Source organism: Netta rufina (assembly GCF_964035555.1).
Source record: "Netta rufina genome assembly, chromosome: 9".
NCBI classification, from domain to species: domain Eukaryota; kingdom Metazoa; phylum Chordata; class Aves; order Anseriformes; family Anatidae; genus Netta; species Netta rufina.
This window is the reverse complement of record NC_140132.1, coordinates 3,816,786-3,830,636: the sequence shown is the minus strand read 5'-3', so window position 1 is coordinate 3,830,636 and position 13,851 is coordinate 3,816,786. Positions and strand designations below refer to the sequence as shown.

Here is a 13,851-nt window from a genome sequence, read left to right as displayed (position 1 = left end):
GACTCTTTAATTGGGAAGCAGTGTTATCGCTGCGTGTACCACAGAGGCTTCCCCCCAGGGATGCCTGGCTTGGAGCACCTCTACCCCCACCCAAGGCTTGTGTGCTTTTCTTTCTAAATCTTTCTCAATTCAGCCACTAGTCACAAGTGGCAAGGAAGCTCTATAATCAGGTAATTTCTCTCTTTAATGAGCATCTCATTGGTATAAAATAAAATAGCTAGTGCCTGCTTCATGAAGATTTATGTACACAAATCAGTATCAGTGGAAGAAAGTTTTCTGACTTTTTTTTTTTTTTTTTTTTTTTTTTTTCCTTCCTGCAGTTACCTGTTCATTTTTAAGCTAGTTAGACAGTTTTGTACTGCAGGACACATCTGCAGTTTTAATGAAGTGGTTTCTAATTCATGCTTAGGCAAATGAGATCATAATCGGACCGGAAATACCAAAGTATTTTTTGTTATTTTTCTTTGCACAGACACGAAGAGAAAGAAATAACAAGATAAAAGTGGAAAGGATTTTTTTAAAAACAAAACAAAACGCCCCCACTCCCTGCAAACCACCTTTTTATTATAATAAGGAGTTAAGTTCCTGGAACTTGTGTGTTGAAATGCCTTTAAGCAAATGTTATCATTTGTTTCCTTTCTCAATGTGGTGCCAGTAGGAGGAATTTTTGGCCTGCAGTTTCTGATTATGGCACATTTCATTGGCAATAACAGGAGTGAAGGAGTTTGTGTGAGAACTTTGCCTTTAGCTCTTTTAAATGCTAAGTTTTAATTTATGCGTTAATTACTTTTTACATTGACAGAAGCTAAATGAAGTATCAGCTCTGATATGGTTAATGTGTCCTGGTATTTTCAGTTGTCATATTCAGGCTTAGGGTAGCCTCTAGGATTTTCAAGCCCTTTTGTCAGCTTTTTTCTGAGGTGGATGTGTGGGACCAGATGGACTGGGAACAAAAGTAGGAAGTAGACTTCAGTAGTAAGAAAGACTTCACTTGGAAGGGACTCTGTAGGAGTTGTGCCCTGTTGTAGCTGTGTGTACAGAAAATGTTATTTCGTTCCTTTTCCCCCTCTGTGCTGTCCTTCTGACTCCTGCTACTCTACTCTTGAAATCTGGGATTGTGAATCATCTCTGCCACCACTGCCTGCCTTTCCTGAAGTATCAACTGTTAATGTGGCTTACAGCATTATCATCTGTAACCCAGATATCTGCAGGATCTATGCAAAGGAGAGGCATCTCTCCTCTGTCTTTGTCCTCCCCTCTCTTACACTTAACCTCTCAAAAAAAAGTTTCTCTCTATATATATTTTTATGTTTGCAAACTGCTACTCAGTTCTTAAACTGGTATACAGTCCCTGTTTTCACCTTCCTTTTTCCAGTTTCCAAATTCCTTCACAGCTGTGATGTGGTTCTAAAGAAGAGTTTATGATTCCTACCTGGGGAACTTCATAATCAGCTTGAAGGTTTCCTGACGTTAATCCACTCAGCAGGACTATTTCGTTTTCCTTCGGTGGTTGTACATTCATAGAACTGATGAGTTTGGGGAGATTTGGAGAGACGCTGATCAGTTTCTGTAGTTTGAAAGACAGATCTTGCTCTCAGGTAATGAAGTCTGAGTTGTGCAGTTATATTCATAAATAACAAAATGAAATACAACGTAGGCATTCCTTTAGAAAGCTCAAACTTACTATTTCGAGTTCATCAAAAGTGGAACTGGCAGCATTAAAATGCATGTTCTTCCTTTTGAGCCCCCAGGCCATGACTATGGTGACAGTGTAAGCTCCTGCACAGCACTGCAGTAGGACAATCTGTCATCCCTTACACTGGTATGTGCTAAAGAGCTTGACTGCCTTTGCACATCTAAATGCTTGGCTTTCCTATTACAAGAGAGTTCCTAAGAGACTGAGAACACTGTGTTTGTTGATGAATCTTTTCTGGTTTAGACGATAAGTATGGTAATGAGAATAGGGCAAATCTTTCAGGCATATGATAGGCAAGAACCCAAAGGGAAAGTTAGCTTTAAATTGCTGATCAAATTAATGCATTTCTAAATCTGGAATAACAAAAGTATTTAATACACAGATGGAATATACGCTTCTTTGCTGCTCCACTGGACACTTTCATGACCTTTCATTTGTAATGATGCAGTCGCTTTCTGGCTGTCATGTATTTGCTAGAGCCAAAGATGGCAATAACAATAACATCAATCATGCTTAGTAACACAGGAAATTTGTACTGCAATACTGCTATAGTCCCAGTGGTGTGCCAGTAAGTATCTGGGCTCATTAGTGCACGAAGGCCAGACAAGGAGGACAATACCTGCTCTAAGAGTGCTTGCAGTCCTTTCTTGCCGAGGATCTCAGTGTGCGTTATGAACAGGAAATCAAGGACAACCCGTTCCAGAGGAAGTAAATACCACTTCCATTTTATACACGAACAGAACTCATCAAATGGCAAAGCCATTAAGGGAATGCAGATCTCATGTACCCAGCCCCATGCTTTAGTTACTATGCAATTCAATGACACTTCACTTTTTCCTTTTCATCTTTAGAATGATAATCTTGCAGTACTGTTATTTTTCCTCAGAGTGAATTAAATTAGATATAATAAAACTTTCTGGCTTAGCAAATCTAATTCGGTTTTGGGGAACAATTTACTTTTCAGTAGACTGATCTTCAGATGGGGCTAAGTATTTATATTTGACATAACTAAATTCAGCACTTCAGTTTGACATTTCAGTATAGCTCAAAAAAGTTCTCATCTTTTCTTTTTTTTTAAATTATAACCTTTCTGTTATCACACACATTTCTCTACATATCCCTATCTTTTACTGCTTAAATTGCCACATTCTATCAGATTTTTTAGGTACAAAATTATGACTTTTGAATTTGCTTTTTGTTCAGAATAAAAAATAATGGAAAGATGATTATGCTTTTTAAAAAAATAATAAAAAGCCCTCCAACAGTGTAACCCGTTTCAAGGTCCAGAGGATAATGCAAAACCCCAACAGTATCTATTAGTAAATAATTATATATTTCATATGAATGACAGCTATGCTAACATATTTTCTTATGTGATATGCTTTCACTGCGTTAGTGGGTATTAAAACCCCACCTCACTCAAAGCCAATTTACATTAAATGCAGTACTATAGGAAGAATACACAATGCCTGTGCTAGCATCGAGTGTTTTATTATCTACACTGAAAATTAAAATATCAGCCCTAGTCACACCTAATGAGTGTGTTGACTCTGCACCAGAAAGTGTATTTGTAAAACGAGCCCAAAAGGTGTGGTTGTGCTGGTACGAGTCACGGGAGGTGGCAGGGGTGGGCACCCCGGGGGGCAGTGCTTGGGGGCTGCTGACTCTGCTGGGAACAAAGGTACTGGTGGCCACGTGAAGCGTGCCAGTGGTGTGTGCACTGCTGCTGTAGGGCTGAGAGGTAAAAATCATGCTGCTGCTGCTTTCAGAGGTGATTTGTGCTTGTGAAGGAATAAACTCATCTCCAGCTATTGTAAACAGTGGCTGCATTAAACCAGTTTAAGGATTAGCTAGCAAAATGATTGTTTATTAGAAAACAACCGATACTTTTGTGGGATCAGTGAAGTTAAACCTCTCAATCTGTTCTGCACAGTTAACCTGCTGATTTAACAGAAAAATAATTTTTCTGCAAGAAACTGTATTTATTTTTGTCACCTGAATTTTCACAGATCCAGGACGTAGAAAACGGCATAGAGAAACAGCTAATTTACAACTTGCAGGAGGCAACTAGTTCCCTACATCGGTTGTCCTCCCATGAGCTAAAATGGTTCCAGCAAACTAACCTAAACGCTTTACTGAGGAACCCCCTGAATAGCCAGGAGACCGTGCCTTTGAGCACTTACCACATACTGCTGCGAGCAGTTACGTGTCAGGCATAGGCACCAAGCCAGGATGATGGAAAAGAACTGGTAAAGGAAGATGTAAGCTCAAAATTGATTATTGGGCCATACCTTTAAAATGTGAGTTCCTCAGATTTGAGAATGTTTTGGAATGAGCATACATATTTTAAATAGAATATCATGACATAGTTTGTCTTAGTTTTTTGTAAAGTAACCAAGCTTTTTTTCTTTTTTTTTTTTTTATATGTATTTAAATCCCCCCTTTTTTCCTACCCCTCTAAACTTTCAGTTAAGCAGGTCAAACACACCTCTAGTTCTGTTTTATCTAATCTTTTCCTCAAGACCACACATTCAAACCACCTGGAGTTTGACTGAGTGAGATGGGCCAAATGACTAAAGTTTCAAAGGCTTTTTGACAATAGCAAAGAGTGACTTCAGAAATGATTTTGATGTATTATTGTGTCAAATTAAATACCTGGATGTATGACACATCCAAGTCTCTGACAAAACCATGGCTGAGCAAGAAGTCCACTGACAGGATAAATGCTGTTAATTCACAGGTTGCAGTAATAAAGTAGGCATTTCAGGGATGGGAATAAGAAAAGCTACAAAATAGGGACAGGCATTGAAATGCATTCATTTCATGGTGCATTCCGTTCTGTAAGAGCTAAATTCTGTCTTTGAATTGTCCATAGAATTTTGTTCTGGGTTTGTTTTGGAAAGTCCTGGTGTATCTACATTCATTGTACATGTTATTAGGACAGAAATTGTTACCTGTTGCACTTGCTCATCGCTGCAATCATCTCTATTTGCATCTAAATTCACAAAGCAAACCTGAAATAAGAAAGAAAACAGTAGCTTACAAAGTCACGCTAGAATGGTAGCAACTCTTTTTAAGCCAATTTATGTTCCTTTTCTACTCTTGCAGCTGAATATGTGCAGTGTTTTCCCAGTGCAAGAAAAGTTAGCAAAGAGAACAGCAAAACTCTTAAAATAATAAAATAAAAAGTACAATAAAGGGACAGAAGAAGATTCATGGCTTCACCTGCTCTGACAATTATTTCATCTCATGAATGGGCAAATCTTGCTGATAAATTGTAATACAGAGGTTAGAGGAAAAGATACAGGAAATATTGAAAATGCATTTGATCACGTGTCAGAAATTATTCATGTCTTGCTTTTCCAATGAATTCCTCTTTTCAGCCACTTGCTACTAAATCTTTTCTAAGTGCAAGTATGGGTATCTGTACAAATTGTGAGTTTCCTCTAGAGTTTTCTCCATGTCAAATAAATACTGTAGTGTTTTTTCCTAACAAGAAGTTCATAAGCCAATCTGTAAGCAGAAGTTTTCAGTGCTAACCAGGTACTACAGTAGGTAGCAGAGAACAGCTTAATATTTGCTAGGTTTATGTGTGATTCATTGTTAGATACTATTTTTAACTATGAGGTCTTTTACCCCTTCTCTAGTCACCATCAGTTTCAGCAACCTTTTAGTGACAGTGAGACTGGCTTAAACAGCAACTTCAGGTCTGTTTCAGTTTAAACCAAAGTCTGGCACAGATTCAGGGTTGAGCTAATGCCAAAAATGTATTCCAAACAAATTGCAGATCCAGACTTTACATTCTCTTAGTTGAGATTTTTTTTTTTTCAGTAAGCTGTAAATATTTCTTTCCCTAACTCCATGTAAAATTCCCCTAGAAAAGTAAAATGCTCTGAATTATGTCCTTTACCAATATTCTTGTGTTAGGCATCCAAGCTTATCTTGTGTGCCTGCTTTTAACCCAAGACAACATTGATTTCAGCTTATATATGCACATACCATATGTACAGATTATGACCATCTGCAGCAACAGCCAGCACAGCAGATGGAAAGATCCAGCCAGACCTCCCATTATGAACCAAAAAAACCCCAACCTCAGTAAGAAAGCTTTAGCCCTTTAGAATGATTTAATGGCTTAATGCATCTTTATATGAACTTAAAAACATATTTTCCAACACTTCTTCAATTTAAAGAAAATATATTTCTCTGCCTGACAATGTCAACAATCAGGATGTGCAACAGTCATCTGTGTTTCATGGCTGGCAGAGTTTTAAGATAGTTATTAAAATGTTGAAATTATGGAATATTAAAAATACCCTATAGCAATACAGCTTGGTAGTTGTATAATGTCCTGAACACATGACAGTTTATCACATAGACAAAAATCTCTCTTACTTTTCACTGGGATTTTACATGCAGTCATTTTGCATACTGGCAATAGGTGCTTATTACAAAGCATTAGGAAACTACGCTGTTGCACACATACTTTGGTGTTCACAAAAGTGATACCTGAGTCCACAGGTGCATGGCAGTGTGTGTGCTCAAAGACACGTTCATTTGGCAGCTGGAGGAGGAATACTGGAAGGCATATGGCTGGTTTCTGGTCCTCTCAAGCAGGCTTAGTACTATACCGAAGTCAGGGCTCTTGCTTAGGACCTTTGTTTTCAAGCCCTCAGAAATGTAAGGTCTAATTTTGCACTGGATTAAGTGTAAAGGCTTTATGAAAAAGCTATGTTGGAGAAGTTTTGTCTGTGCATAGGCATTTGCTACCTAGCCATTGGTAGGATGGTGTGCTATATATACACTGGCACTTCCAACAGGGACACTGACTGCCATCCTAAAAACATGCCTGTTCCAAGCAGCCAGATAAATCATCATCTCTGTTTCATGTGCTGTGGATCGCATGTAACTCACTAATGCCCTGGGAGAAGAAATAACAGTATATGCAGGACTATCTGTTAAAGTCATATCCTGTTTCCTTCATCTACATTTTATTTTCAGACCTCAATGAACTGATTATGTAACTCGTGCAGCAGTACTGAATGCAGTTTCCAAATACACTCATCAATTCCATTGACATTGATTTATTACACTGTCTTGTCACTGTAGTCTCTTAGTGCTTTCCAGTTCTGTGCATTTTACAGTTTTAATTGTAGGCAATTTTTACACAAAAATAGTTTCAGACCAGTGAAAGGCACTGAAGAACTGTTTTACTTTTTCCTATCCTTTTTGCTGTTTGCTTTGAGATTAACTCTGCTTTGAGTAGGTAGTGGGACTAGATGACCGCCTCATCATAAATGAACTCTTCAGCTCCAACCTAGCAGGCTCTGCACTGCTGCTACAGTCTAGAAAATTCATTGTGAGGATATTAGTTCTTGGAGATGCTTCATTGGGGGTGCTTGAAGAGAACACCACCAGTCTGAAGAATCTCTGTCAGTAGGTGGAGTATGACCATGTAAAGACAGTATCAAAATGCTGAAGTGGCGATGAGAAAATTCAGGTGGCACAAACCACTTCATTCAGGCCACTCTGATTGCCATCAGCTTTGGGGTAGCTCATCCAGGGTCACTAGCAAGCTGGATTTGGTGTCATACATCCCAGCATAGGCTCAACTTCTACATATGTGCACGGATTTGTGGTGGAACTTTGCAGAACTCACTGCTGTGCTGGTTGCTATATCCATGTAAATGCTGTCCAGAAACTAAGCTTACAGGGACTTCATGTCCCAGGCCTGTGCTGTTCTGCTTCTTCCATCCTCTCTCCTGTCTTCTCTCATAGGACCAAGTCTATTTAGATGTGCAAGGTTCCAATTCAGACAGCCCAGGAGAGAGTTAGAGGAAATAATCAGTTTGGGACTGCACTTCAGTGTGCCTATAAGACTGTAAGACTCATGTTTAGCTTCCTACTAACAGAAGTGAAAAAGATTATTAGCCCCAGGAGAGATTATGGGAGAAAAAAAATCTGAGCAGGCAGTTCCTGGGTGCAAAGTAAAATATGGTTTAAATGCCAAAGCCTGAGGACATGTGGGATAAAAAATCATGTCCTAGGAAGGCTGAGTAACTGCTGAGATGGAGGCTGGTAGCAGTTCGGCATACAAAACCAGCCTGAGAGCTGAGGAGAATGCAGTCCTCAAGGGCAAAGAGTTTGAGCAGTGACTGTACCTCCACAGCAAAGAAGGCAAGTTCAAATTGTGTTCTTTGCACCTTAAGCTCTCCCCAGTGACATTCGGTAGTGATTTAATTCTCTTTACAAATTAGCAACTTAAGAGTCCAATGGTGGGAGGAGGAAAAGGGCTGCATGGCAGGGCAGTCAGCCACCTCTCCTCCTGTCCCTGTCTGCTTAACGTGGGTATGATGCTCTCACAATACAGCTTTTAAATTAGTATTAACCTGACTCTGCTAGTGCCCTTGCTCCTTCTGCCCTATGTGAGAAACATTCATCTCACATTAATGCTGTGATGTTTTTCTGATTTTTTTTAAGACATTATCCTTTGAGAAACTGAAGACCTGGAGTTTATGACTACCTTGTTTCCCATCTCTATGATGGGCTGGTGTTGTCTGTTCTCAGGATGTGGATTGTTTTTTATATGCTAACATCCTACTGGAACGCTTTATCTTTTTTTTTTAATTATTTTTATTTTTTTTATTTTAATTTGCAATTATGAAGGTACTGTTTGCGAAGAGGGTTGTGAAATTTTACAGCAACTATGATTGCTTTGACAGTTGTCTTTAAGGATTTAATGGAGTGTCTGACCTCACTCATTTCTGCTCTCAGCAGTAGCTCTGCAATGTGATGGCAGTTTTGCAATACTGAGCTCTCTTCTCATCTTAATTTCATTGGTACAAAAGTAGGAAAACAATACAGTTGCTCCAAACTTATAACAAATACAAACAATATGCTCTAAACTATTAGAGCCAAGTCAGTCTCCTGGTTTCTAGAAAGATAGTTTAAACCACCATAATTTCCCCATAGCACAGTAACCAAATATAGTGACTCCAAGTCCTCGCTCACCAGAATGGTGTCTGTTTTGTACAACATACAGCTGCATGTTGGGCTCCCTTAGGAGCTGAAGTCAGCAAAAAATATTGTTTTATTTCATGCATCTGAATCAAAGTGAACTGTAACCCACAGGAAAGAGAAGTGGCAGTGTGCCATGTTTTGTCCAGAAATGTTCAGTAATTTTTTCTCTTTGAAAGTGACCAGCGACATTTACACATTTTTGACTTATATTAGGATGGCATAAAATGCCTTTTCCAGTAGGTTCTGGCAATGCAATTATAGCTTTTTTTTTTTTTTTTTCTTTTTAAGATCACTGGTTCTGATGGTTATCAAAATGCTGGTCTGCAAGACTCCCTAAAAGAGCTTGCACTTTATTTTCACTTGAATTATTTATGCCAATGTAAAGTTTAAATAAAAACACTGGGACCTCTTCTGATCTGTAGGGGCCCCTAATTATTGATCTGACTGTTCTTCTTTGAACTTGCAGCTTTTTGAATCTTATAATTCCAATAGAATTTCAACTGCCATTTAATATTTTTTCTTACAAGGTCAAACCAAATATCTGCAAAATGATGATTTCTTAATAAATGTCACAAGATTACCCTTTCATTAATAATTAATCTTATAATTTTGGGGATCCTATGAGTTTTTTCACATCTTGGCTTGGTACAAATAAGTCTTTTTTACTTGAAAGAAGTCTGCTTGCACAAGTTTTTGGGAAGTATGTGTCTTTGGTCATTTCAAAACAATTGTTTAAAGAAAAAACTTACTATAACTGATGCTTGAGATGTGTTTGGGTAATGAAAAGCTTCTATAAGGGTTGCACTGTGACTCAGTGAGACTTGAGAGAGTAGAAGTCTTCCTACACTGCAGCTTCAGAAATCAGAGGTCTTGGAGCAACTCCGAGTTTAATGGGAGTTTTGTTACTGATGACACAGTGACCTCCCCAGCAAATATGCATGTGTTGGGTGCAGAACTTCACAGGAATGACCCTGTATCCATCAAGGCCAAAAGCAACATCCTACCTAATATTTCTATTCTTTGCTTGTCTCCCATGAACGTTTAAAGTTTTATGTTTCTACATCACCATTTTAATTTGCAGATTGGGGTCAAAAATAGTCCTTGCTGCAGAAGGAATAAAAACTATTATGGCTCATGTAAGACCACCAAGTTAATGTATATTTCCATAAAACCTTACATTCACGTTAGTCTTCTTAAATTACATTTTTGCTAGGCCTTATGCTTGCTTATTTTCTTTCTTTCTATATGCATTTAAATGTCATGTACAATCTTAGAGAACTAGATAATGTAAGTGTGACAGTTAACAAAGCTGAGAACTCTGATTTTAAGGCTAGCTTGAATAAAATGGTGATACATCTAAACCAATAAACCCTAATTTATACCATAATTTAGCTTCATTTTAGTTAATCTCGTCTTTTTCCATTTCCTATGTGTTAAGATTGTTGACATGGAAAAATTATGGTTCCATTAGACCATGGCAGGGGATGTTATTTTCAATGAGGATTTTTTCCTGAGCAAAATAACGAGTATAGATCTGAGATCAGTTTGTGGGTGGCACAGAAGCAAGTCCTGCTTCTTCTCCTCCTCCTGCTTCCTTCGATCTCCTGCTCAGCAGGGCAGGCCAGTGACTGTTAACCAAATCTCAGTGCAGCCTCGAACAGTGTGTCAGTTACAGGACTGCTTCAGGAAGCCAAAGACTAAACTTCATAAAACAGTACTACCAAATTTTAGACACTTCTAGGGAAAAGATTGCATGGAAATTGTTGAAACTTTCAGTTGTCAAAATGCCATGAAGTTTTAACTGTTGTAGCTAACTAAAGGGCAGGCTCTGTTAAATAAATGCACTAAAGGATATAAATTATTTAATGGTTTGGAAAAATGATCTCTTTAACAATGAAAGCAAAGTGAAAGAGACTCCCTGCAGCCTTGAATTTCTGATTCTTTGGCAGTCTCTTCTTAGGCCAGTCTTGGTACGCCAAGAAATATAACTGCCCATAGTCTACAAAGTCAAACAGATGCATTCTTTAATCTTATAAATTACCGAAGTGGGGAATTACTACAATCTTGGATATATGGAAAACACTGATGGTGCATAAAATGAATGTTCGTATTTCTGGAACAGTTGAATATTTGTCTACTATTTCTTAACACATCTAGATAGTCTCATTTGGTAAAATGTTGCTCTAAAGTACTATGAAAGTCATTTGTTTTTCAAGAATCAAGAAAGGTAAGTAAAAAGAATAAGTGCATAAATCCATTCTTCTTATCTGTCCATGTCAGTTCTATTGTGCACAAAAGAGCGGGCATTTTCAGTGCTTGTGAGAGACAGCGAAGTAAATGCTGTGAAGCCTAATATAAAATTGCAAATGTTTTTGCTAAACAGAGATATCAAGTGAAAACATTCTATAGGAGTGTCTATAGGGGAATGATTAGCTGCAAGTTCCAGCTGTTCCAAGTCTCTGGGGTGTATGATTAGCAGGTAGTACCAAAGCATAAGTATATCCATCAGCTGGATGGAAGGAGTAAATTGTGTTAAAAACTAGATGTAAGCTGTTAGATCAGAAGTTAAGATAGAAATATCTGGAAAATATATATTTAACTGAGTGAGCTAGCTCTTACATTCAGAAATGTTTATCACGTCATGATGATACCTAGTATGATATTTTTTTCCCTTTTGTAGTATGATGTTAATGTGCATAATGGTTTAGTCTGTATTTTTCATATTTGTGCTGTCATTTGTGCTGTGCGGAAGTTGTGCTACAGATCAGTGTCCCCTGAGCATAGGTGCCTTTCCTCTGGGCTGCAGCAGAGGGGAAGGACTAGAGCAGTGGTACTTTGCAGGGCTGCAGTCAAATTCAGCAGCACCAAGGTTGTCACAGTTTCTGAAACAAGTCTCCTGATAAATATTAGCTCAAAGCCTTCCGCAGAAAGGATTTCAGGACTGGGTCCTGTGGATCAGAAATTGTCTCTAGATGAAAAACAGTCCACTTTGCTACTTAGTGTGATCCTTCTGTAGCACAGGCACAGCATACTGTAACTTTTATCTGCTTTTGAGAAAATTAAGTGTGAACTAATTAAGGAAGGAAACATGGACATTTGTTGGTGGACTTTTACTGAACTCAACTATATGATAAATATACATCAATATACATATTAGGAATAAAAATCAAGTTTATAAGATATGATTAGGCCAATGCCCTAAACTCTTTCCTCTCCTCCTCAAGTCTATCCTTGCTCCAGTGCTTTTCTTGCTTCCTGGATCATGATTAATTTTTTTAGACAATACTCATATTTTTCTCTCCTGTGACAATGAGTACTTCATCTTATCCTTAACAGCACTGGCATTCAGCCTGCAAAAGACCAGCTACAGCTGACCAGTGTTACAAGAAGCAGAAATTAGTTTTATAATGGAAACAGTTTGGTGAAAGTGTTCTTAGATGTTACCAATAAGGTGTGTGGAACTAAGATAGTCACTCTAGATATCTCTAGGTGAATTTGAAGTACAAATAAAAATAAATAAATCTCTTATTCTGTAAATGAACCAATTGATTTTTTTTAGAGACTTTCTCACAGAAAACAAGCTCTTACCAACACAGCTAGTGGTTTCCACTGCAATTCAGAAGATAACATGTCCTGTTCTCAGCACTGAGTTGACAACACGTGGCATGGTCTCTAAATTCACAGTCTCTAAATAGAGCCTTAAATCTACTAACTTACAGGAGTTCGGTTACACAAAATGCCTTCTGCTTTGTGGGTCCTCTCTTAACAGTGTGTTTCAAACCAAGGGCCAATTCCCCAACTTCTCTAGCTCAGTCTTTTGCTATGGCCTTTGCTCCTGCTGTGGCTCACCAATCTCTATTTTCAGCATTTCTGACTGTAGTTCTATAATAAAGATAGCATACGGTTTGCCAACAGCTTCCGTCATGTCAAACTACATGAAGGTCTGTATGGCCTGACCTCTGTTTCCACTGAAGGAGACTTGCATAGCATCTGTCTGCTCACACACACTTTATAAATTCCAGGGCAGCTCTGCCCCAGCAGTTAGACAGGTTATAAACTGAGCTCTGAAGCAGCAAGATTGCTAGAAAAAGTAGTAGTATTACGCATTGTTGTGCTTATGAAATGGTGCAGAAACAAGCTGAATTTCTGATGGGATACATGAGTGCTGGAATTCAAAAAGCTCTCTCACCTATGTAGTAATGTTTCAAAGTTAACTTTTTTAGCATCTTGAGATGTAAGCTCTGATGGGCACTTTTCCCTCAGAAGAACATTTGTGAAGGTGCGGCCTTGTCTGGATTCTGTGCTGTGCAGGAAGGCGCAGGCTTCACACACAGCCAGTGTGCTTACAGTCTCCCAGTGCCACCTGCACTCATGAGGCCAGTACAAACTTCTGTCTCTGGGACCCCTGAACTCTATTATGTACTTAAACAGATGTCATCCAACGACTTCAAAAGCTACTGCAGGTTGTCACCTGGGCTCACCTAGACTGCGTGTCCTCACAAGCTATGTCATGACGGGAAATTAAGATCTAATCTCCAGCACACAGAATGGTAGCTCTGCATAGCATACTGGATCCTACAAACTGCGGAGGAGTTGCAAGAACAACGCTGGTGGGGCAGAAGCACCAGTTCCTCCCACTGTCAGCACTGGTGGTGACACAGTCTGTCTCCTGATCAAGGCTACCCACCCTCTTGCCTTCTTCCTTCTTCTCACCCACCTCCCACATACCATCAGGGCTTTAAGTTTGACTTGGAAAAAGCTGAAGCCCAATGCTTAATTTCTGTTGATGGTGTCTGTTTCTGTAGGAGATTGTTTGACATGGCTCTGTGAAGACATTGGTCCCCTCTGTTTTTCTGTTTGGGGCTCTCAGAGACATCAGGGGAGGCTCTGCTGCCAAATGTGTCTCTGAAAGGAGTGGGCCCACAGGTCTGTGTGCTTCTGCGTAAGTGCAGGTTTACTTTGGTGCTGCCCTCTCTTGCTCTCTGCCTATTTTTAGAGGACTGTTTTGTGTAAGCATCCATAAAAATTATCTAAGATATCACCATCTCTGATCCCACTTTTTTTTTTTTTTTTTTTAAATGAAATCATGAATCACCATGCCTACCATGCTTGGAGAATGTGTTGTTCAGTCACAT

General features: G+C 38.9%; 1 protein-coding gene across 1 annotated transcript in view; it reads right to left on the bottom strand.

Annotated features, from left to right (window-relative positions):
• SPHKAP (SPHK1 interactor, AKAP domain containing) overlaps positions 1 to 13,851 on the bottom strand; it is a gene marked incomplete at its 3' end in the record, with an annotated part of 94,413 nt that overhangs the window by 16,057 nt on the left and 64,505 nt on the right. Inside the window, exons 4-5 of the mRNA XM_084292008.1 lie at positions 4,651 to 4,710; positions 1,433 to 1,567 (exon numbers count right to left, since the gene is read on the bottom strand). Coding sequence (XP_084148134.1) covers positions 1,433 to 1,567; positions 4,651 to 4,710 — 195 coding nt within the window. The remainder of the gene's footprint in view (positions 1 to 1,432; positions 1,568 to 4,650; positions 4,711 to 13,851) is intronic.